Source organism: Lactuca sativa, chromosome 5, assembly GCF_002870075.4.
Source record: "Lactuca sativa cultivar Salinas chromosome 5, Lsat_Salinas_v11, whole genome shotgun sequence".
NCBI lineage: Eukaryota > Viridiplantae > Streptophyta > Magnoliopsida > Asterales > Asteraceae > Lactuca > Lactuca sativa.
The window spans coordinates 339811204-339836005 of record NC_056627.2 but is presented as its reverse complement, the minus strand read 5'-3'; the positions used below and the strand labels follow the sequence as shown (position 1 = coordinate 339836005).

The following is a 24802-nucleotide window of genomic DNA, read 5'->3' as shown; positions in this document are numbered from 1 at the left end:
ACGATTTACAAACTTGAAGGATGTAATCAGACACATTTGCTATTCATTCACCAACCATTAGATCATTGAAGTTACTGCCACGTGTCAGTATAATTAGGAAACTTGTGGGCCATTATTCGCTGGTAAGGGTTTTAGTATATTCCTCATTGTTCTTGCAATCGCATCTAAACAGTTGTACCACAAAACATTGAAAAGAAAGAAAATCCATTCCAATTATTGGTTTTATATATAATAAAGGCATGAATGATTTAGTAAATAAAACTTTCGCCACATAAAGCGACCCCAATGTACCATATATAATAATAAATGAATGGAGAATATATTATGAAAAGAACCAACTCTAGTGTCTATTTCATTTATAGATAAAGTTTTTAGAGGAATCCAAATATAGAGAAACATTATTTGACCTTTTAAATTGCTAGTTTGTTATTTTAAATTATGTTGGTTATCATATTTATAGTTTATCCTCATTTGTTTCGACTACCGTATATAAGTTCTTGAATAACTATAATATAAAAGTTGAATTTTGTGTAAACTAAATATATCATTATAAGTTCTTTCTATTGTGATTTTAATATTAATTTCAATATATTAAAACAGTAAGGTTAGCAGTTATGACACCTAATTATTGAGTTAATTACATAAAAAATATATTCTATGTTTGTTAGTTTGAAAATAAATAAAATTATGTTTGCTAACCGAAGGCTATGTGTCTTAGTTTTAAAATAAATAACATTACGTTTGCTAACCGAAGGTTACACGTATTATAATTTGAAAATAAATAACAATGCAATGTCCAAAATTTTCTTGACTATGCTATTAATATAATTGTTGATAGAAATTTTGATTCATAAAGGAATCTAAATGATCATTATTGATCAAATCACTCGTTATAGTGAAAATGTAACGAAACAATTACGAAAACTGAAATTAGATTTTCAAATATAGATTGGAGTTTGGGAGTTGTTTTTTTTTTTTTTTTTTTTTTTTTTTTTCCGTTTAATTCTGAAAAATAATATGACCTAGATTGTTTTTCTTCACCCACTATAATCTTTAAGCATCAGATCTTGATATGTGTTGATATGCATTTTATCAACATTAATTGCTTAGAAATATCATCCTCATTGTCCAAATAAAAAGATCGGCTTAAAATATCCAAAAATATCCAATGAGCCAATACAATGAATGTGATCCAGAAAAGATTGTTAATGATTACTAGGAAACATCAAGATCTAAGCTAACCAGATTTTAAAAATTCATAAATATAGATATAAAGATAAAGAAGTTTATTATAAACCACGTAATACATTGTCTATTCACCTATAGAAATAACGTTATAAAATTAGGATAAAACTACAAAACACATTTGTTGAATAGTTAATTATCTTGAAACAATGTTACTTTTTTAAAAGGTAAATTATGTTAATTCAATTATGAAAATTAATAATTTACATAAAACCAAGGAAATAAATTATGGTGGACATACTAAAAAAAATGATGTTATTTCAAGTAAAAAAGTGAAGTTAGGTGTTCACATTATGAGTTGGATAGGTTGGTGTCCAAATAAAAAATAAAAATAATTCTCTGATCAATCAACCATCTCCAGGTCAGCGACAGAAGTTTATTTCACTACGTCGCTGGCACACCGTTGTTACCATGGTCAGCCACTTCTTTTCCTTTAGAAACCGACAACTGTCTACAGGTTGATCTTTGTGCGCGTCAACATTCATTCGTTCATTCGCTCCTCTCTTTCCCCATCTTTGCTAGATTGCGCCGGGAGGTAACCAGCGCACCATTAACAAAATAGAAGCACCTAAAAAATAGAGAAGAAGGAGGAAGTGGCGCATCTTAGCCCACCATCATCGCAGGGGGTGTAAACTGAAATATTCCTTTTGTATCTGGTAATAATTTCTCTCTCTCTCTCTCTCTTCTGATCTTCCATGGCCGATCTATTGCTTGTTTCTGATCTGGTTTGTGTTCGATTAATGGAGTAATTAGTTTAAAATCACTTGTTTAGTTTTTGATTCTAATCGGTGACTTTTGAATTTGATTGGTATGCAGGTATAAGTGTGTGTATATATTTATATATACGCTATTTTTAGGGCTTTTTCTTCGACTCTCTTTCGACTCTTCAATGGCCGCTCCACCGGCAAGGGCAAGGGCAGATTATGATTACCTCATTAAGCTCCTTTTGATCGGCGATAGCGGTACGTCTTTACTATGTTTCGTAACAATAGATCGTTTATGTAGGATATTGAAATTGATTAATTAGTAGCTGTTTGAGGATCGTCAACACTAGTTGTCAGTCTCTAGAAGCTGAAAATCAATGGTATTAGGGGTTTTGAAGGTCGTTCCCGTACGGATCTAGGTTAATACGGAGCATTTAATCGTGAATCCGGTGTCTGGTTTTGTTATACATGGAGTGCCGATTGTACTGTTTCCATGAAGACAATTGGACGATCAGTTTACTGTTTCATGAAGCCTTTATGCATCATAAAAGTGTTTCTTGTGTGTTAGCAAGTCTATTCTCAATCTTCAAACCAGACTAATACTTCAGTGAATGATAGTGATTAGGGACGTTAATAGGAAGTAAAGATGTTAAGCGTGTTGTGAGAGTGCATTAAGAACATTCATATCTTGTTGGTCTTGTCGTTTATCCATAGAGAGGGGGAAAGAGAGAGCATGTGATGTTAAAAACTGTCCTTTCCTTTCATATGATTGCCATGAATGTGGAACGTAATTGTTACTTTATCAGAAATGGAGAGAAATAGAAGATATGGAAACTAATATCATTGTTTTCATACATTGATGTGAAGTCCTATAGTTCATTGAAACCTGAAATGGTTCGATAGATACAATATCACATTAGGAGAATCTACTAGAAAAAGGTCATTGTAGTCTCCATGTATTTAGGAAATTTGAACTCCCAATCTCCAAGGATTACAATATAACATTATATGTTTTTAGCAACAAATTTTTCATAGTAAATGTCATTTTGTTCCACGTTACTAGGTTCAAGTTAAATACAAGTTCATGCATTATAGTAGATATGGTTTGAAGAACCCTAGAAGGAATGATACAACATCCGCAGTTTTTTTCTTTTTTAAGTAAAATCATTAAAGAGTTAAAATTCTAGATACAATCTTTAATATTTCATTATTTATTCGCAAATTTGCATCTTTAGTAAATTGACAAAAAAAACCTTCACCCTCATCTTCCCCCTTTCAAACCTGTTAATTTTTGGTTGTTAGTATAAGAATATGTATATTTATCTTATTTAAGTGTAAAATATTATTCTAAACTTTTAACTGTTGTAATCATTGGCCTAAAACATTATTTTACTTTCTTTACAGGTGTGGGGAAGAGTTGCCTTCTTTTGCGTTTTTCTGATGGTTCTTTCACTACTAGTTTTATCACTACCATTGGGTGAGTTCAACTTCATCTATTAATTTTTTCATTAATAATTTGTTTTTTGACAATTAATAATTACAAAATAATTTTGACTTACAGCATTGACTTTAAGATAAGAACCATTGAACTTGATGGCAAACGTATCAAACTCCAAATTTGGGACACAGCTGGTCAAGAACGATTCCGAACAATCACAACTGGTATTATATTATATTTTCTTTCACTTTTTTTTTAATGAGTTAATTATGCTAAATTAACTTATTATATTGCTTTTTAATATTTAATTTTGTTGTACAAAATTTCAGCTTACTACCGAGGAGCCATGGGCATTTTGTTGGTGTATGATGTCACCGATGAGTCATCTTTCAATAGTAAGGTTTTCTTTTTGACTTAATACAGAAAGAATCAACTTAACATATTTTGAATTTATAACTTTTTACAAATTTGCCCTCATTTATATCATGGCAGACATAAGAAACTGGATTCGCAACATCGAACAACACGCCTCCGACAATGTGAACAAGATCTTGGTCGGAAACAAGGCTGATATGGATGAAAGCAAAAGGGTATTTTTGACTTTTTACTATTTTGTTATTATTTTTATTTACTTTAAAATTAAAAAATATGAAAAAAAGAAAAAGATGTGAGATGTTTTAATCTTTTATTGATAGGCCGTGCCTACCGCAAAAGGCCAAGCACTTGCAGATGAGTATGGCATTAAATTCTTTGAAACCGTAAGTAAACCAAATTAATAAGATAAATAAAAACAATTTATTATTATTATTATTTTATATATTTATGGTAACAAATTGCGTGTTTTATACAGAGTGCAAAAACAAATCTAAACGTGGAGCAAGTTTTCTTTTCGATTGCAAAGGATATCAAGCAAAGGCTTTCAGACACTGATACCAAGGCTGAGGTAAATCCATGAAGTAACAATTTTTTTTTTTTTAAACACAGTTATATAAACAATTTTTTTTTTGGTAATATTTATAGCCAACGACAATTAAGATAAACCAAGCAGATGGGGGAGGTGGGAATGGTGAAGCTGCACAGAAGTCAGCTTGCTGTGGGTCTTAAAGTAGATGGAAAAACTAAGTGTGAGGGGGTATTTTGTAATTTTCAACTTATCTGCTATTCTTTTTTTTTTTAAAAATTGTGTTAGTGGCATGTGTGAAACATAGGTTCTGGATTCCTTCTTGCAGGATATGCTTCTTTATAATCTTTTTCTTTCACTTTTCGGTTGGGTTTATTATTATATCTTATAAGTTTAGAATTAAATGCAAGAAATTACAATTTTTTTTAATCCGTTAATCACTCTATTACAACATCCTACTTTCATTTCTTGCTATTTCAACATTGTTTTTTGAATGTATAATGTTCTAATAAGAGGAATTTGAGAATACAATTCCCTTGGTTGATTTTTTTTAAGCGAATGCTTTAAAAAAATGAAACTACAATGCCATATTAAAGAAATGAAAGCAGGATGCTATAATAAGCAAATAGTTAAAAGTATACTGTTATTTCTTGCATTTATTTAATTTCAACTTCATCCTTGTTTGCAAACAAAATCGTATCATCAACAAAAAGCGATACAAGTGAAATATGTCATTTGTTAGTGCAAATTAAGCATCACTTATATTTATAGAAACATATCATCATTCTTTTAGGAGAAGCGAACTTGACATGTTAAACTCTCGGCACATTTTAATTGACATACGGTTGGTATTCAGTTATTAAGAAAACACCACCTATTTATAACATACTGTATAACATTTAGATATTATGTTATAATGAAAAGTTGAGCCATTTGTTCATGTCAACTTGTATGTTTGGTGATTAGTTTTTGGGAATTTTTACTATTATATTTTATTTTATTTTTTTTACAAATAAAATAAAGGGAAAATGACACAAATGCCTTATGAATTTTCTAGGGTTGGTCTATTTAGTCCCTAAATTATTTTCGTGGCTTTATGAGTGAACCAAGTCATTTTTCCCAGGTCGATTATGTCATTTTGCACAAAATGAAGGGGTCATTCGGTTATCCTTTGCCACACATATTTATTTGACCAGTTATCTCTTAACCCACATAAACCCACTACTATTCACCTTCTTCCCCACCTTTTTCCCCGGTTTGCTCTTCTCAAATCCATCCGGGTCTCCTCCTATTGTTGCACATCTCCTTTTTTTCCCTTTCCAAATCTGTTGCTCATCTCCTTTATTCCCCAAAAAAATTGAATCACAACAAAATGTGAAACAAACCCATGCGATGAAACAAGAAAGAAAGCAAACCCATATTTGAAAACCTCTTTAACTTTAAACTGCCCAAAACATTTTGTTGATTGATTGGCAGAGTATGATGATTAATTTAATAACGAGATAATAACATTCAAAACCTTGAAAATGCACATCCAACACCCCCAATTTTACACAACAGTGATTTGTTTGTTAAAGAAATGTGCTTTTCTTTCGGTTGACAATGATGGTTCACATTTATAGTTTCTTCAATCATGTGAACTAAAAACATATCTAGAATCCAGCTAGAAACAAAAATTGAAACCAAAACTCCAAAAATTTGTTCCAAAGAACGTACGATAGTTCAGAGAGGAGAATAGCGAGAGTGACTCTGCTTGAATAAGCTTTACAGGTTTTGATAGTCCGACAACAACGTAGCTCCAAACAAGTCTACAAGATTCTTCATCAACTACATCTTCGTCATCTGTTGGGAATAATACAGATATCAAGTAATCAACAAATCAAAGGAAAGGATCATCGTCTACGTTGTGATTCTGTTCTAGATCCACCTCCATTGCTGACATGTTTTGGTATTGAATTTGAGGACTAAAATTAGTTATAATCACAAAAAATCAACAAAATTACTCTACTTTTATGGTGGTTGATTTTTGATTTTGTTTTTAAAAATTGGCAGTGGGTTTTCAAAAAAGGGTGTGACAAAAGTATAAAGAAGAAGATGGACTTGGTTTAACTTAAAGTTGCAATTAAAGGGTTTTAATCTTTTTCATTAAAATCATTTCTTATCTTACACGGAGGAAGATGATGAACATAAGAAAGATGGGCCCTAAGTTTTGTCTATGTGTCACTCAAACCCGCTAAAACAAGTAAATAGGACTAAAAATGTAGGTTGCCCACGAGTTGGTTCCCTTGATGTAAGTAAAAAGTTATAATATGTTCTGGTCCCTTGAACCACAATAAGTACCATGCGTCTACAACACCTATACATTGCATACATTGCATGGACATCATACTTATCCTGTTTCAAATTTACCACTTCATCAATTGATTCACAACTTTTCTGTCTTTTTTCTCATAACCCAATTTTCAATCATGAAAATTAGTTGCTCGCAAGCCAACTGTTATGACTTTCTATCTTCTTCTTTCCTGCTCTATACTTGATACATCTAAATGATGTATTTCACACACTTACTATTTTCTTACTTTGGGAAGTTATGTTGGATTAGGTGTCTAAGCCCATAACTATATTTGGTATGTACTTGATTTGATTATGAGCATGGTCCTTTTGGGTTGCCTTTACTCATGCAACTTGATAGGATGACAAGTGAAGAGAGAGTAGGATTTATTATATGAATAATAAATTGGTACTCAGAATGATTTTATTAATATATTATAAGGTTAATGTATTATTTGGAAATCATGTTATTAATTAGTGATTAATCAGAAACTAATTTGATATTAATTTTAGGATTAAAGGAACTGATTAATAATAGAGGGACTGGTTGTGCAAATCGTTGATAGTTGCATAACTGGGCTGATGGACTCCATAGAGTGGAGTGGACGAAATCCTATAGGGAGACCCTATAGATTTCGTCCAAGGGCTCTAAGGAAGGAGTCCATGGGATGCTTGGTGCATGAGTAAGGTATTAGGGTTTACACCTAAAAACCCTAGCAACCACAACTATTTAAAGGACCTCTACATAGGAAAATTGGCGCTATGCATATGATACATAACCTGGCCGATTTTCATACCTCTCCTAAGTCATTCTTTGCATTGGGTGTTTGTGACTCCATTAGAGGTGCTACACTTGGGGCACTAGGCTTTCAAGAGTCAAGATCAAGCAAGGATTGTTCTTGTTATTACAATATAACAAGTGTGGTAATCATCTAACCCTAGTTTATACATAGATTTCGAAAATTGTATGCTAGCCATATGGTTATTGCTTTGGAGTTTGTATTTGCATGTTCAATAGAGAAAAACTTAGATCCAAAGCAATTAGGGTTGCATGTACACCATAGGATTGTTGTAATGCTCAAAACCCATCAAGTTACACACTCTCAATGTTTCTAACTTTTCATCTCTAGATGACACCTATCCATCTTATTCTCTTACTATTTTTCTACATCCAGTCTTAGACTCTTCTCATGAGTCCACTATCTTTCCACTTCTCTGTGCAACTTCTTACTTTCTTTCTAATTTTCCCTTATTACACATATGGTATATATTTCTTCTTTCTATAACAATTACTCGCAACTACACTGCTATAACATACACATTCATCTACATACTTTTACAGGTCCATATTTTCTCACACTTGGAGCTACACCTCCTCTTCTTTATTTCTTGTAAGCATACTGTCAAAGTGTGAACTTACTCTACATATTTTACTTCCTCATAACGTTTTCTCATGTTCCTTAGATCTTAACACAACTACAAGGGATCATTTCTACCATCTTTCTCTCTCTCTTAAGTATCCATCATGACACTTGTTGCACCACTTTCTCTTTATCCTCATATCTATCTTCTTTCTGTTTTAATCTATCTCTAGTCAGTGATATCTCTATAACATCTAACAACATGGTGCAAGTTCTACTCTACACATCTCATACACTTTCCATATAGCAATTGACTTTCTCTTTTATGTATGGTTACTTTCTCGCAAGCAATGCCAAATCTACTATACTACTCATAAGTACTCTTCTTTACTCTCTTACTCTTTACAAGATAGACTCTCTTTATATTTCTTTTTTTTTCTTTGGGTATACCGACCCTCTTACAAATTTCTATCCCAATTTATATCTTTATCTTTTTCTATTCCTATTTCCGTCCCCATTCTTTCTAAATATCTACTAACTCTTCTCTTTGGGATACATACTTTATCTAGTGTCCATCTACCAGGACACACCATTTCTATCGCATTTTTCTTTCATGATACCGTTGGATTAGTGTCTAAGCCCATAACTATATTTGGTATGTACTTGACCCAATTGTGCATGGTCCCTTTGGGTTGCCTTCACCAAAGCAACTTGACAAGGTAATTTAGTGAGATAGAGGATATTATGATTTATTAATATATTACAAGAATAATATATTAAAGGAGAAATCATATTATTTAATTAATATTGGTCATAAATTAATTAGGAATTAATTTGGTGACTAAAAGAGATTAACTAAATAAAGGGGCTTAAACTGTCAAATGTGTGATAGTTGAGTTTTGGGCTGGGAAACCCAATGGATCAAAGGGGGAACGAAACTATGATGGTGATCCATCAAAATTTCGTCCATAGGTCTTATTCTAGAAGGTTCCATGGGTTGCTTGGTGATTAAGTTGTCCATTAGAGTTTTACCTGAAACCCTAGCAGCCTACAGTATAAATAGAGACCCCTACATGCAATTTTCGGCCACTAGTATTCCAAGAGATCCCTAGGGCCGAATTTAGCATCCTCTCTCCTCTCTCATAAGTTGCCTTCTTGCTTGTGGTGTTTTTAAGCCATTAGAGGAGTTACACTTGTGACTCTAAGCTCAAGAATCAAGAAGAATCAAGCCAATTGAAAGAGGTAATCATCTAGATCTGTTCTTATTATGATAATTTTGAATTATGTATGCTAGATATAGGGTTACAAGTCTTGGATGAATTGCATGTACAATAGAGAAACCTAGATCCAAGCTTTAGGGTTTTGCATGAGCACATAGGATGTTCTTTTGTTCAAAACCTATCAGATACCACATACATTCTTTATACATACTCTTGACATCTCTTTAACTAGAGAACCCATTCTTGTCATTTCGCCAAATAACATTTTTTTCTAACATTTTGGACCCAAACCTTCAAGGTTGGTAAATATATTAATTTTTAACTACTCAGGTTCTTTATCTTCACATGTCTTCATCAGTTTACCATAATCTTCTAAAATGGTTTATCCCAAAACCAACTCATATCTCTTCTTCTCATCTACCTTCCATAGTTTAATACTAGGAATGGATACACCCAAACCTGATTCACTTAAACTATGGCTCTGATACCAATTATAACAACCCAAATTCTCTAACATCTAAACTATGGGAATTATCAGAGTTTTATCTACATCTGCAAAATTCTACTCTAATTAAAACCTTTACTTCCCAGGACAAATCTAGGGTTAATAATAAATTCTTATATAAAAATTGGAACAACAAGGAAAATACATAATATCAACCTACTATCTAAATCTTTCTTGTGCTCCTGTCTTTTCTTCTGGTACCATGGCTGCTACAACCTAAACCTACAAAAGATAAAATCTATGCAATATAAGTTATTATTCTATCTTTTTGTTCTTTCATCTTTCTTATCTGTCTCATACTCTATTATCTGATCCCTTTCTCTAATAGCGTAAACTACTATTCTTCTCATTCTAATCTATCTCCATCATATAGCCTGTTTCCTATAAACTTCTCTTAGCCTCTTAACAAGATATTCTCATACTCTACTTCTTTCGCTATTTCTATCTCTCCTCTTAGCCATTTAACAGGCTCTTCTCATACTCTATACATACTTTAACTCTGTCTCTGTCTCGATCTCTTCTCCGTTCTTTCCAGACTCTACCCTTTCTCATCTCTAGTGTCTCAACACATTATTCTCATCTAGACTAATCGATCACATCTCATAACCTACTTTAAGGGAACAACATCCCACTTTCATTACTAGACACACTCACACAATCTTACTCCTCTCTCTTATGATCCATATTGGATCCTTAATTTTTCTTTTTTCTCTTGACTCCTTCACAAATTCATTACTCGAAGTTCTTACAAAGAACTCTCTTATCTTGTTCCTCTTAAGGAACCTTTCTATAGTTTCTCTAGTCATACTCAATTTAGATTCTTGAAAGAATCATCTATCTATATTCCTCAAGGGAACCATCATCTCTTTCCTATTAGGGACATAATCTCATTCCCAAAGGAATCATACTCTTACTCCCAAAGGAACCATACTCATCTCCCCATAAGAACTATACTCTTGATCCCAAAGGAACCATACTCTTATTCCGGTGAGGACCATACTCTTGTTTCTGTAGGGATCATACTCTTGTTCCCGTAGGAACCATACTCTTGTTCCTATAGGAACCATGATATTATCCCTGAAGGAACCTTACTCTTGTTCCAGAAGGAACCATACTCTTATTCCTGAAAGAATCTCTATATCTTGTCCCGGAAGGAACCTCCGTCTTTTTTCCCTAAAGGAACCTCTATCTTTTGTCCCCGAAGGAACTTCTATCTCTTCATCTCTACCTTTGTTATATGAATCATCACATAACACATGTCCCATGGACAATCTATTTCTTTATCTCATTAAAAGATCTTTTAATCTTTCTCTTCTAGTACTTAACTCATTAAGTACTTAATCCTTATCTATGTCTAATAACATATAGGTATTCTACACAATACCATTAATGTCTAGAGATACATTCTTATCCTTATGATTATACCGCATATAGTCATCTTCTAACTCTTTCTTCTGTCTTAGATATTTAGCAAATATCCTTATTATCTAATCTTACATACTCTTTGTATACATACATGCTCTGCTACATGTATCTTGTTTATACCTTATACATGATATGTATATATGTACATGCTCTGATATTTGTTCTTACATGTATATTCTTCATCTATCCTCATCTCATTACTTAGGGACATTCACTTAGTGCCCCAAGCTCCAATATATATATATATATATATATATATATATATATATATAAAACATAAATATATATATATATATATATATATATATATATATATATATATATATATATATATATATATATATATATATAGAGAGAGAGAGAGAGAGAGAGAGATAACTCACATTGTCAGTTAGTGAAGACTAACTGTCCCATTCTGGCTCTTTTCCTCAATTGATGCATTCTGATTTATCTTCATTGCTCTTAGGCCTAATCATACATACATACAAGTTCTTAATACTTATGTTAGCTTATTAAGAGCTTAATGACTTTTAAATTCAACATAACTACTTCATGGATCAAATTTCTATCTTTTCATTCTCTAACTATTAATCCATTAATGAATTAAGCACCCCATAATACCTAATTCATCATAATCTAACATCTAATGCATCAATACATACATAATCATTAGTTAGGCTTTCAAAGCCTAGCTCTCATTGGATTGATCTCACTCATGGGAATCACATAAACGCTTGCTTAAGGCATCCAACTGCCTTCTTTAACACTACTAATAAGATTTCACACTATAATATAACATAAACAACCCAATTCATCAAAATCACCATTTATCCCTAATTAGCTTAACATTGGAGAAAATGATTACTTCTAGATAATCCACCATCAATCCAAGCCATAAGCACTACAAACCGCCTCATGCCCGCAACAACTCCTTTATGGGGGGCGTTTGGGGGTGAAAATTATGAGAATGAACGAATTAACAACCTTTCATGTGGTGCATAACCACTCTGCGGTGATCATTTTACCTCAGTCAATGGACACATAAGTTCTTGTCATGTCGTGGCATTCTTCTTGCCATTCTGTAGTACTCTATCTTCACTAGCAACCTACTTTGACCACCGCGTCGTGATACCCATATACTGCGCCACGGGAAAAGTATGTTGCCATTATTTCTTACTTAGAACACTCGCCGCACCGTGGTACTCAACCCACCACACCGCGATTCCTGCTTGATAGTAGCCTTTGATTGATTCCAATCTAACTTTGAGACATTTTTGTCCCAACTTCTAACTTTCATAACTCCTTCGTTTTTTACCCGGTTTCAATGTTTATTTATATCCACACGAAGGTAGGAACATGCTATATACTTCTGTTAAGTCATATCTCATTGACTTAATACATGTCTTAATCTATTAAGTCATAAAGTTAGTCCCAAAAGCATAAAATACCCATTTTACCTTTTTGACCAAAAATGCATTTTTCTCATGCATTCTTTCTCTTGAAATTACTCATCTAACATCTTCAAAGTGACTTAAACTCTTACTGGCCATTTTCATGAAGTCACAACTTTATATTCTTAATTACTTTTCACAAATGATCAATTTGCCTTTTTAGTCGATATTTGACTAAAAGTCAACTTTCTTTAAATTTCAGTTTTTTACACATTCAGCTTAACTACATATGATAGGCTTATAACTCAACTACTCAAGATTGACTTACAACCTAACTTTTCAAGATAAAGTTGCATTCAGATACAAGTGCTCAACATGACTATTCGACTTGTATAGTACGATAGTTATATTCAACTATAAGTCTATAATCATTTGTGTACAATAATAGTTGTATTATGCTATAACTATTAAAACCCCTCCTTCAATACATATCATACCAAATAAACCATAGCTCTCGACTGATGTCGTATGACAATTATAATCATCTATAACCACTTGTATATAAAAAAGAGTTTCGATATTCTGGGAGTTAACAACAAAGAGTAAGGGTTGTTTGTTTGTTTTTTTAAGAAAACCCACTTCTTACCACTTTTGGCTGTGCCGTGTAGCACACATGAATCACTTGGCCTTTCACATCTGTTTGTTTTTTAGAAGACTTCTGACTTAAAAGTTGTTATGCGTGTGCTGCATGGCACAATACTGGACCTTCCTCTTCAAAACACTTCCCACCTTACTTTAAGTTATATTATTCAATATAATATATATTTGTTGTAATTTTTTTCAACATGTTTATTATTTTAATAATATTAGGAAGAATATTATACACAATTCAAATATATTTTACATAATTTTAAAACCATTTGGTAAATTTCATATAATTTTTTTTGTATTACATTATCTATAAGAAAATATTAATAAATTACAAAGTTATCACTAAAATTATTGGATTTATTGAAACAAACCGGAAAAATAAACATTTTCTTCAAAAATTTAACAAAATGAACAATTTGTTCGCTAAATTAACAATTTTATTGATTGTTATTTAAAAAAATAATATATTTAATTATTTTATATAAACATCTTTAAAAATCATATCATCACAATGATCTTTATATTTGATTTGCATATGATTAACTAAATAAATATTGGTTTAGAATTATTTTTAACTATTATATGGTTAATTTCAATTTATTGCAGCAGCCTACAGACGTTAAAAAACAAACAAACTTTTTATTACAGTTTACAGCCGTTTGATCCACCTCTTCTGCTGCAGAGGGATGTAGATGTGGTCCGCAGACTTCAGACGCTTTCACTTTGACAAAACAAACAACACCTAAATGATCAATGGTCATTTTTTTTAAATTGCAGAAATCACACATTAAAGATGCGTCTTTACTCTTGGGTTATAAAAAGGAGCTAAAAATAATCATAGAACCAAAGAACCTATCTCATCCATATATTTATTTTATTTATAGTGGACACAAATGTAAAAGATTATAACAAAACAACTTCATTTTTTTGAATGAAGTTTAGAATTAAATGCAAGTAATTACAATTTTTTTTATCCATTAATCACTCTATTACAACATCCTACTTTCATTTCTTGCTATTTCAACATTGTTTTTTGAATGTATAATGTTATAATAAGAGGAATTTGAGAATACAATTCCCTTGGTTGACTTTTTTTTAAGTGAATGCTTTAAAAAAATGAAACTACGATGCCATATTAAAGAAATGAAAGAACGATGCTATAATAAGCAAATAGTTAAAAGTATACTGTTATTTCTTGCATTTATTTAATTTCAACTTCATCCTTGTTTGCAAACAAAATCGTATCATCAACAAAAAGCGATACAAGTGAAATATGTCATTTGTTAGTGCAAATTAAGCATCACTTATATTTATAGAAACATATCATCATTCTTTTAGGAGAAGCGAACTTGACATGTTAAACTCTCGGCACATTTTAATTGACATACGGTTGGTATTCAGTTATTAAGAAAACAACACCTATTTATAACATACTGTATAACATTTAGATATTATGTTATAATGAAAAGTTGAGCCATTTGTTCATGTCAAGAACTTTATCACAACTTGTATGTTTGGTGATTAGTTTTTGGGAATTTTTACTATTTTATTTTATTTTATTTTTTTTTACAAATAAAATAAAGGGAAAATGACACAAATGCCTTATGAATTTTCTAGGGTTGGTCCATTTAGTCCCTAAATTATTTTCGTGGATTTATGAGTGAACCAAGTCATTTTTCTCAGGTCGATTATGTCATTTTGCACAAAATGAAGGGGTTATTCGGTTATCCTTTGCCACACATATTTATTTGACCAGTTTTCTCTTAACCCACATAAACCCACTACTATTCACCTTCTTCCCCACCTTTTTCCCCGGTTTGCTCTTCTCAAATCCATCCGGGTCTCCTCCTACTGTTGCACATCTCCTTTTTTCCCTTTCCAAATCTGTTGCTCATCTCCTTTATTCCCCCAAAAAATTGAATCACAACAAAATGTGAAACAAACCCATGCGATGAAACAAGAAAGAAAGCAAACCCATATTTGAAAACCTCTTTAACTTTAAACTGCCCAAAACGTTTTGTTGATTGATTGGCAGAGTATGATGATTAATTTAATAACGAGATAATAACATTCAAAACCTTGAAAATGCACATCCAACACCCCCAATTTTACACAACAATGATTTGTTTGTTAAAGAAATGTGCTTTTCTTTCGGTTGACAATGATGGTTCACATTTATAGTTTCTTCGATCATGTGAACTAAAAACATATCTAGAATCCAGCTAGAAACAAAAATTGAAACCAAAACTCCAAAAATTTGTTCCAAAGAACGTACGATAGTTCAGAGAGGAGAATAGCGAGTGTGACTCTGCTTGAATAAGCTTTACATGTTTTGATAGTCCGACAACATCGTAGCTCCAAACAAGTCTATAAGATTCTTCATCAACTACATCTTCGTCATCCGTTGGGAATAATACAGATATCAAGTAATCAACAAATTTCACCTGTATTGCTTTTTGTTGATGATACAATTTTGTTTGCAAACAAGGATAAAGTTGAAATTAAATAAATGCAAGAAATAACAGTATACTTTTAACTATTTGCTTATTATAGCATCCATCTTTCATTTCTTTAATATGGCACCATAGTTTCATTTTTTTAAAGCATTCACTTAAAAAAAAATCAACCAAGGGAATTGTATTCTCAAATTCCTCTTATTAGAACATTATACATTCAAAAAACAATGTTGAAATAGCAAGAAATGAAAGTAGGATGTTGTAATAGAGTGATTAATGGATAAAAAAAGGTATCGATGGCTTATTTTATCTGTTTATTTAATTTTTGTGAAATACTAAAATGCAACATCCCAAAATCAAGGAAAAATTTTCATTTTTAAAATCATCCCAAAATCCATAAGTTTTACAAAACAAGTTCCCAAAAATAATTATCATGAATCAGATTATCCCAAATCATCAAAACACATAAAATCGTGGATGATATGCACGATCAAGCCTTTTCCATGTCCTCTGATGTACCTGAAACCATAAAAATCAAACTATAAGCCAAAGCTTAGTGAGTTTTCCCAAAATATCACCACACAACATATAATAGCATGTATACTGCATCCACAACCATCCGACTGAATTTTCCTTAAGCCCACAACACGAGTCTGGTTTGCCCACCTGACCCACAACTCATGTCTGGATTGCTCCAGAGCCCACGAAATAATTTTGGTTTGCCTTTCTGTCCCACAACTTATGTTTGCTCCTAGGTTTGTTGGCTTCTGCACAGAGAAATATTGCCTCAACCCAAATGCACTATGTCGACATATGCAACAGATAAAACACATAACATCAAACAGACAATCATGCAGATCTAACAAATCACTACATCATAGCAACATCCTATACTAGGATACATAGTCTAGTGGGCCGAAATTGGTGTCTTCGACGCATAAGTAAAGTGAGGAAAACTCACCTCACAATATGAAAAATAGTTGAACAGATCACTGTTCGAAATGCTGTCTCTACTGGTCACTTATACAATAAACAAGGACCTAATGTTAAACTACTATTCAAATTACCCAAAATGCCCTTAAGTCAAGCTTGGTCAAATCCATGTTCAAAGGTCAAAGTTAAAAGTCCAAGATTCAACACAGGCTAAGTACACCCTACGTACTCAATCACTACGCATGGCATAATGAAGTCCTTTCCTGGTTACAAGGCCTTCATCTAGTACGCGCTGTGTACTCGACCAACTCTCACTGTCCTCAAAAAGTGCTTATTCCATTAATTCCTCATGTTTAGAACTTAGATCTAGTCCTATATAACCTCCCAAATCATAAAGTTTCCAACTTTATGATTTTGCATGACTAGAAGTGCTCAAAATGCAAACTCTAACTTTCTACTCGAAACCCAAGCTTCATAACTCTTGCATGGATAGGAGAAAGGGACCAAGATCATATTTTTATGACCAAAAACACTCAAAAACATCTAAAAGGAAAGCTCATTTGGTCTAGAGTAAGAAAAACTCACATATACCAAGATTATAGAACCAAAAGGCACAAAACTAAAGAACTAGCATGATCTAATGAAGTATTCATCAAGTTCAGAACTTTATACCTTCGGAAGGTTGCTTGAGAGATTAAAGTTCCAAATCCTCAAAGGTTGATGCTCCTCGAATGGTCTCCAATGTATTTCTTCCATCAAGGATGAACAATAAACACTCAAAACCACTAAAAAACTCTCAAATAGAGATTAGGGTTTGCAAAGGATCGAATAGGAGAATGGAGGCTGAATATGGGAGGGTCTCAAGGCAGATAATGACATTATATAGGGCTAAAACCCAAAAATTTTTAGATTCGCTCATCTGACGAGTACATCCTGTGTACTTTCATGCATCTGCATCTAACATTAAGAGCTTACGCCATGTGTACGCATGTCTTAAGGACCATTTTGCAATACTTTAATACTTCGAAGCAAAAAAGGAAATTTCCTGATTGGATGGGTGTTACAATTCTCTCCTAGTTGAATCATACTTTGTCCTTGAAGTTTGATGCTGCGAATAACTCAAGGTAGTTCTCCCGCATCTATGCCTCAGGTTCCCACGTCTATTCGGAACCCTTTCGATGCTGCCACTGAACCTTGATCAGTGGTACCACCTTGTTGTGCAAGGCCTTCGTTTTCCTATCCAAATTTGTCACTGGTGTCTCAATACAGTTTAGGTGCTCATCAAATTGTATATCATCCAAGGGAACCACTGCTGAATTATCAACCACACACTTCCGAATCCGAGAAACATGGAAGGTGTTGTGAATCTGACTAAGTTCCTCAGGCAGATATAGTCGATAGGCTACCTTGCCTACCCTGGTCACTACTCGGAATGACCTGATAGATCGGGGCCCCAACTTGCCCATCTTACTGAAGCATGACCGAACCTTCCAGGGTGATACCTTCAATAAAACCATATCACCGACCTGGAGTACCAACTCGGATCGACATCTGTTGGCATAACTCTTCTGCTGACACTAAGCTGACTGCAATCTCTGACTGATCTGCTGGATAAGATTTGTTGTCTGAAGGACCACCTCGGTCTTTCTTATAACCCTATGACCGAACTCTCCCCAACATACTGGTGTACGAAACTTCCTCCTGTAAAGAAGCTCAAAAGGCGGTGCACCAATACTAGCATGATACATGTTATTGTAAGAAAAGTCAGCTAAGGGAAGGTAGAAGTCCCAACTTTCACCGAAATCTATGACACATGCTCTCAACATATCCTTGAGTGTCTGGATGGTACACTCGCTCTGTTCGTCTGTCTGCGGATGATAAGTAGTGCTAAAGTGCAATCTCATACCTAGTTCCTCATTGAACCTCTGCCAAAATCGTGAAGTAAACCGAACATCCCAAGCAGATACAATGGAGATTAGAACACCATGTCAAGCGACGATCTCGCACACATAAACATAGGATAATTTCTCGGCCAAGGAACTCTTCGAATAGCTAGAAAGTAGGCATTCTTGGTCAGGCGATCCATATTGAACCAAATCACATCAAATCCTTTAGCCTTCTTGGGTAAATTGGTGATAAAATTCATGGTGATATGTTCCCGTTTCCATATGGGAATCTCTAAAGGCTATAACTTGCCATATAGCCTCTGGTGCTCGGCCTTGTCCATCTGACATGTCAAGCACCTCTCCACATACTAGGCTATCTCTCTCTTCATGCACTGCTACCAATAGCTAAGTCTTAAATCCCGATACATTTTTATGGCTCTAGGGTGTATTGAGAATCTGGACTTATGTGCCTCCTCCATCATGGTCTTCTTAATCCCACCAAAATATGGAACTCAAAATAGACCGCATCAAGTAAACAATCCGTGACTATCGGTCGAAAACATGTCAATCTCACCCCTGATTCTCTCCTACTTCTAATTTTCCTTCTTGAATCCCTCGGTCTGAGCCTACTAGATCAAATCTAGAAGTGGCGAATCGATATAAATCGTCATACATAAGCCCCCAACAGAAGTACTAGCCAACTGGCGGCTCAACGCATCAATGACGATATTCACTTTCCTTGAGTGATAAAGAATCTTGCAGTTATAATCCTTGACCACGTCAATACATCTACACTGCTTCATAATTAGATTCAGCCAATCCATGAGATATCTCAGACTGTTGTGATCTGTGTAGATAGTACACCAGACCCCATGTAGATAATGCCGCCAAATCTTGAGGGAAAACACCATTTCCCCCAACTCTAGATCATGCATCGGATATTGAACCTCATAAGGCTTCAATTGCCTAGAAGCATACACAATAACCCTCCTTTTATGCATGAGTACTGCCCCCAAACCGGTGATAGAAGCATCAGAATATACAACAAAATCCTCCACATTCTCCAAAAAGGTCAACACCAAGGCCTCACATAATTTCTGTGTCAGCGTCTCGAATGCAGCCTGCTACTCAGGCCCCCAACAGAAATCCACGCCCTTCCTCGTCAAATGAGTGAGAGGTACATAAACCTTGGATAAATCCCAAATAAACCTCTGATAATACATTGCTAAAACCAAAAAACTCATGATCTTCAAAAGAGAATTCTGGACCTACCACTGCATAACTGCCTCTATCTTGGCCAGATTGAACATAATCCCATTCTCATTAACGAGGTGTCGCAAGAATTGCCCCCCCCCCCCCCCCCCCCCCCCCCCCCCCCGTAATCAAAACTCACACTTTAAGAACTTGGCATAAAGCCTCCCCCCACCCCTAAAAACTCCTAGCAGCTCTTAAAGGTGCTCCTCATGTTGATCCCTGGTCTTGGAATAGAACAGGATATCATCGATAAAAACAATGATAAAATGATCGAGCATCGGCTTGCATTCTCGATTCATCAAATCTATAAATCATCGATGCGTTGGTGAGCCCAAATGGCATCACGATGAATTCGAAATGACCATAACGATTTCAGAACGTTGTATTCTCCACACCTTCCTCTCTAACTCTCATTTGATGATACTGTGACCTCAAATCGATCTTGGAGAACCTAGATGAACCCTACTATTGATCGAAGAGATCATCAATCGGTGGAAGTAGGTAACAGTTCTTCACCGTTGACTTGTTTAACTCCCGATTATCTATAAACCTGTGATGCGACCCATCCTTCTTCTTCACAAACAGGAGCGGTGCTCCCCATGGTGAACTGTTTCGTTGGATAAACTGCTTGCCCAACAAATCCTAGATCTGAGAGGACTGACAGTGGCAGAGCCAGGGTCAAAGAAAAGGGGTATCCCCGCAATAATAATAATAATAATAATAATAATAATAATAATAATAATAATAATAATAATAATAATAATAAATTCATGTAATATACAATAAGAAAAAAATAAAAACCAGAATTCCATTAGGCATAAAGTTCAACTTCCATAACAAATTTATGTTTTAAAGTTCACCTCTCCACTCTTTCATTTTACGAAAGCGATTAATTGCAAAGAATGATAATAGGTATCTGTAACATCCGTTTCGATTCTGGTAATTAATTCTTTTAATTGCTATAAAATATAATAATAATAATAATAATAATAATAATAATAATAATCAAGGTTCTAAAAGGTGTGAGGCGTGGCGTGGCGGCAAGGCGAAGCCTCAAGCTTAACAAGTTATGGCGAGTCATGGCGTTTTTCAAGGCGTGATGTAAGGCGCCGATTTTGTATTAATTTATAATTATATTACCGCATAAATATAAATTTATATCAAATATAACTAGGTTTTAGAAGTGTTATATCAACAACTAATAACAGAAAGTTGATAAAAACCACAATACTTGTGTGTCCAACTAGAAAAGGTATAAAAAAGAGCAAAAAAACGTGTCTCAAACGAAAAAACACGCGCCATAACATGCCATAACGCGCCATGGCACGCCATATCACGACTTGCCACGCGCCACGCCTAACAGCAACGTTATGAAGCTTTTTGTAACGGCGACGCCGCGCCTCACGCCATGGCGCCCGACATGGTGCGCCTTTTAAAACACTGATAATAATAATAATAATAATAATAATAATAATAATAATAATAATAATAATAAAGTAACACTCATAGGAATAATAGAATTAAATCATTATTCTTTGAATAAACATTATATATATATCAAGGGGGTAAATAGCAATTTCCAGAAACTGATTTAATTAGATAAATTGGCTTAAGGGTAGATTCCGTTTATATGCTTAAACCCGAGTGGTGAATTGTGTAAAAAATGTAATATCTTCATATGTTTGATAACAGCCAACACAACTGCGTATCCATGGCTTTTTTGCTCGATTTAAACATACAAGTACTCGAATCTTTGAAAGCCTTTTAACCCTTACCCTTAGAAACCTTCCCTTGGACTATCTGAATCGCTTCTCCCTCTCTCTTAGCTACCAAACTCGAGAGAAAAAGACTGAAAAAGGAGTGAGGTCGGCTAGGGTTTTAGTGGAAAAGAAGACATTTGAAGCTTAACATAAATGAAATATACTACTGAAATTTGTTAGGGGTATCCTAGGATACCCCAGGCTCCAATGTGGATCCACCTATGAGAGGACAACTCCTACATCTTAGTGGGTGCTAATAAGTACGACGCCTTAGTAATCAGCACTGCATTGGGGATCTAATAAATCCTGAACTCTAGTACTTGATTCGCGAGAGGCATGTTGGGTAAATCCTTTGGGAATATATCTAGAAACTCTCTGACTACATGCACATTAAAAATCGAAACACCCTTCTCCACCTGAGTGTCAACCACATACGCGATATATCCCAGACACCCATGCTGTAGATACTATCAAGACTTGGAAGCAGAATAAAAAGCTGATCCAACCATGGTAGCCTAGACATAAATAATCAGTTCTCCTCCGCTTAGGGTTCAAACTACCACCTGCTGCCCCTTATAGTCTATCGTGGCACCAAATATGCTCAACCAATTCATCCCTACTATCACACACACATCCCCCATAGGGATAGGAATCAAATCGATTAGGTAAGACACCCGAATATCTCCAAGGCACAATCCCAAAAAATGCTCAAAGCAGATCCCCGTGTTCGCTGGTGATGGAAGCTCTCAATGGACACTCCAACTCTCCGAGAGCCATATCAAAACTCCTATTGAAGGACTGAGACACAAAATACCGACTCGCACCTGTGTCAAAAAGCACAAGAGAAGGAAAGGAATTCACTAAGAAGATACCTAGCATAAATAAAATAATAAGCATACATAATAATAGTTGAGCAAAGAATAAATCAATACATACCAGTAACGACGTCAAGCGCCAACTTGGCCTCCTCCGATGTCAGCTATAAAACATGACCGATGGCCTTCAGAGCCTCAGATCTCCCATGTCGTGCATCTTTAATCATCAAGGTAGTCGGGGCTGGAGCCTACATCGGTCTCATATTGAGCAAGGGACAACTGGCCTTCACATGGCCAACCTGATCATAGTGGTAGCAAAATATGGTGCTCTGTACTGGGTTCTGTTGATGACAATCCCTAGAAATATGGACATCCCTACCATATTTGTGGCACCGAAAAGCTGATCGAAAAACGCCCTCATGCGCCTTCCGACACTTGCTACAAGTACGTCCCATATGACCTCCAGATCATGAAACAACGGGCTTGAACCGCTTTACTGCAGCATGTGGCTGCATCGAAGCCTGCCTCTCTTCCTTTTCGGGATCTTAATCTCAATCTCCTGTTTCTGCACAGTATCCTGAAGCTCGGAGAGGGTACTGTATCGCTAGGTAGACACAAACTGTCGAATCTCAGTCTTGAGAAGGCTCAATTATCGTGACATCTGGGTCTGCCCCGAAGCATAATACTCAGGTTAGAAAAGAACTTTCTCATTAAACATCTTAGTGATCTCCGTTACCAACTCTATCGTCTACCTCAACGCACTACAAGAAAAACAAGCTTTTACCACGCGCAATACGTGTCGTAAAACGCTCAGACGACGCGCAAATGCGCATGGAGAAAGGCCCTGTCATAATGAGAGACGACACGCATTTATGACACACAATGCGTATCATTAAAACCCCTGTCAAAAAGGCCATGTCATAAATGAAGATGACACACATTTTTGCGTATCGTAAATTTAAATGTTAAAAAAATATATATATTTAAAATTTAAAATTAAATTTGCATTTAATGTTTCATAATAGAAATAAAATACCATATACAAAAAATACAATCCATTACATAAAATTTAATGTCATATAATTCTATTTCTTACAATATATAAATTTGCATTCATCTAATCTACTTTGTGTTTCATACAAAAAATCTATTTCATGCGGCTTCTTCCATTTCCTTTATTAGCAGCTTCCATCATTAGTAGTACAACTAACAATTGAAATGAAGAATGCAACACTTGTATATCTGGAAAAAACAACAAAGATTTAATGTTTATATATATATATATATATATATATATATATATATATACAGAACATATTGGATGCATAAAATAACAAGAGCTAATAGGAAGTCATTTTCTATTTCTTTCTTAGTATTTGATGATTGGGAATCTTCTTATGGTGAAAGTAGATACCATTTTCACAAAAGACTTGCTTTTATCCAACAAATTGTTAACATGTCTCAATGGTTAATTTGAAAGAAAAAATCTTTATGAAGAAACTGTCTGTTGATTAATTTTCTACCCTAAAGCTCAAAATTACATTTTTACCCTAAAGTTCAAATCTAAAAATAAAATAATTCAAAATTACATTTCTACCCTAAAGTAGAATGCTATAAAAGTTTGACCTGTGTCTGAAGACAAGTGGTGGTGGCTGCTGAAGTGAAGTGACTCTGTGAAGAATCATCTTGTGATGGATCCTTAAATCAAACTTGTGTAAACATGTAGTCCTGTTAAAAACAGAAACCACATAATCTAAATTAAAAGAAATTCCAAGTCAAAAACAGCAACAGTCTTTCTAAAACCTAAAAGAACATAGAGAAAAAACTGATAATGAAATTACCTGATCAAGTTTATAATGTCCTTGTTTATCAATGAATGACCTGTCAACTCCATCCACTACAATTTTTATGTCATCCACTCCCTTGCCATTAGTATCAACAACACGACCCCAACAGAGAAACCGGTGACCTGCAACAATACACGATCAATTTAAAAAGTAAGTCAACATACTTTTATACCAAAAAAACATATTCTCTAAATTAAGTTTGGTAGAAACCATCTTGGAGACTCTCTTGTAACACCAAAAGTAACAGAGGGTGTAAATAATACACTCATCCTATATACAAGAAGCATAAAAGACTTGGAGAAAACCTTTTCTTCATCCCGCTGCTTGAAGAAATAATTTGTTCTCTACCCTTTGACCAAATAGGATCTGCATCCTCAACCACTAGCTCAGGAGTTGATGTACTCTGCATTTAATCAAATTTTATACAAACACATGTTTCACAAAATAACTATATAAGTTTTGTTTATACATGAAAAGGAAGATCGATCTCTGGAATCACCATCTTTGACTGTTTCAAAGATCCATTGTATTATCTGCCAAAAATTCATACATATAAAAATATTAAGACACGAAAGGGCAGTAAAACCTCTGGCAACCAAGGAAGGGGAACCATTAGCATCAGCCTGCAAGATAAAAACTTAGCCTCAACATATACAGGTAATACAAATTTTAAAGAACA

At 34.3% G+C, this 24802-nt stretch overlaps 1 protein-coding gene across 1 annotated transcript; it reads left to right on the top strand.

Moving 5' to 3' along the window:
- The first annotated feature begins 1685 nt into the window (after nucleotides 1-1685).
- LOC111897050 (ras-related protein RABE1c) lies at nucleotides 1686-4646 on the top strand. Its single transcript, XM_023893024.2, has 9 exons — nucleotides 1686-1901; nucleotides 2062-2207; nucleotides 3354-3426; nucleotides 3511-3611; nucleotides 3717-3782; nucleotides 3880-3977; nucleotides 4083-4145; nucleotides 4238-4330; nucleotides 4408-4646. Exons 2-9 carry the CDS (start codon nucleotides 2135-2137, stop codon nucleotides 4489-4491), a joined length of 651 nt encoding a protein of 216 aa, XP_023748792.1. The 5' UTR covers nucleotides 1686-1901; nucleotides 2062-2134; the 3' UTR covers nucleotides 4492-4646.
- The last annotated feature ends 20156 nt before the right edge of the window (nucleotides 4647-24802 follow it).

Bases quoted from the DNA above. Each gene is read 5' to 3' on its own strand.
- LOC111897050 (XM_023893024.2), top strand. From the start codon at position 2,135: ATGGCCGCTCCACCGGCAAGGGCAAGGGCAGATTATGATTACCTCATT. The intron at 3,783-3,879 runs GTAAGGTTTTCT...ATATCATGGCAG, and splicing joins CGATGAGTCATCTTTCAATA to ACATAAGAAACTGGATTCGC. The intron at 4,331-4,407 runs GTAAATCCATGA...TAATATTTATAG, and splicing joins ACACTGATACCAAGGCTGAG to CCAACGACAATTAAGATAAA.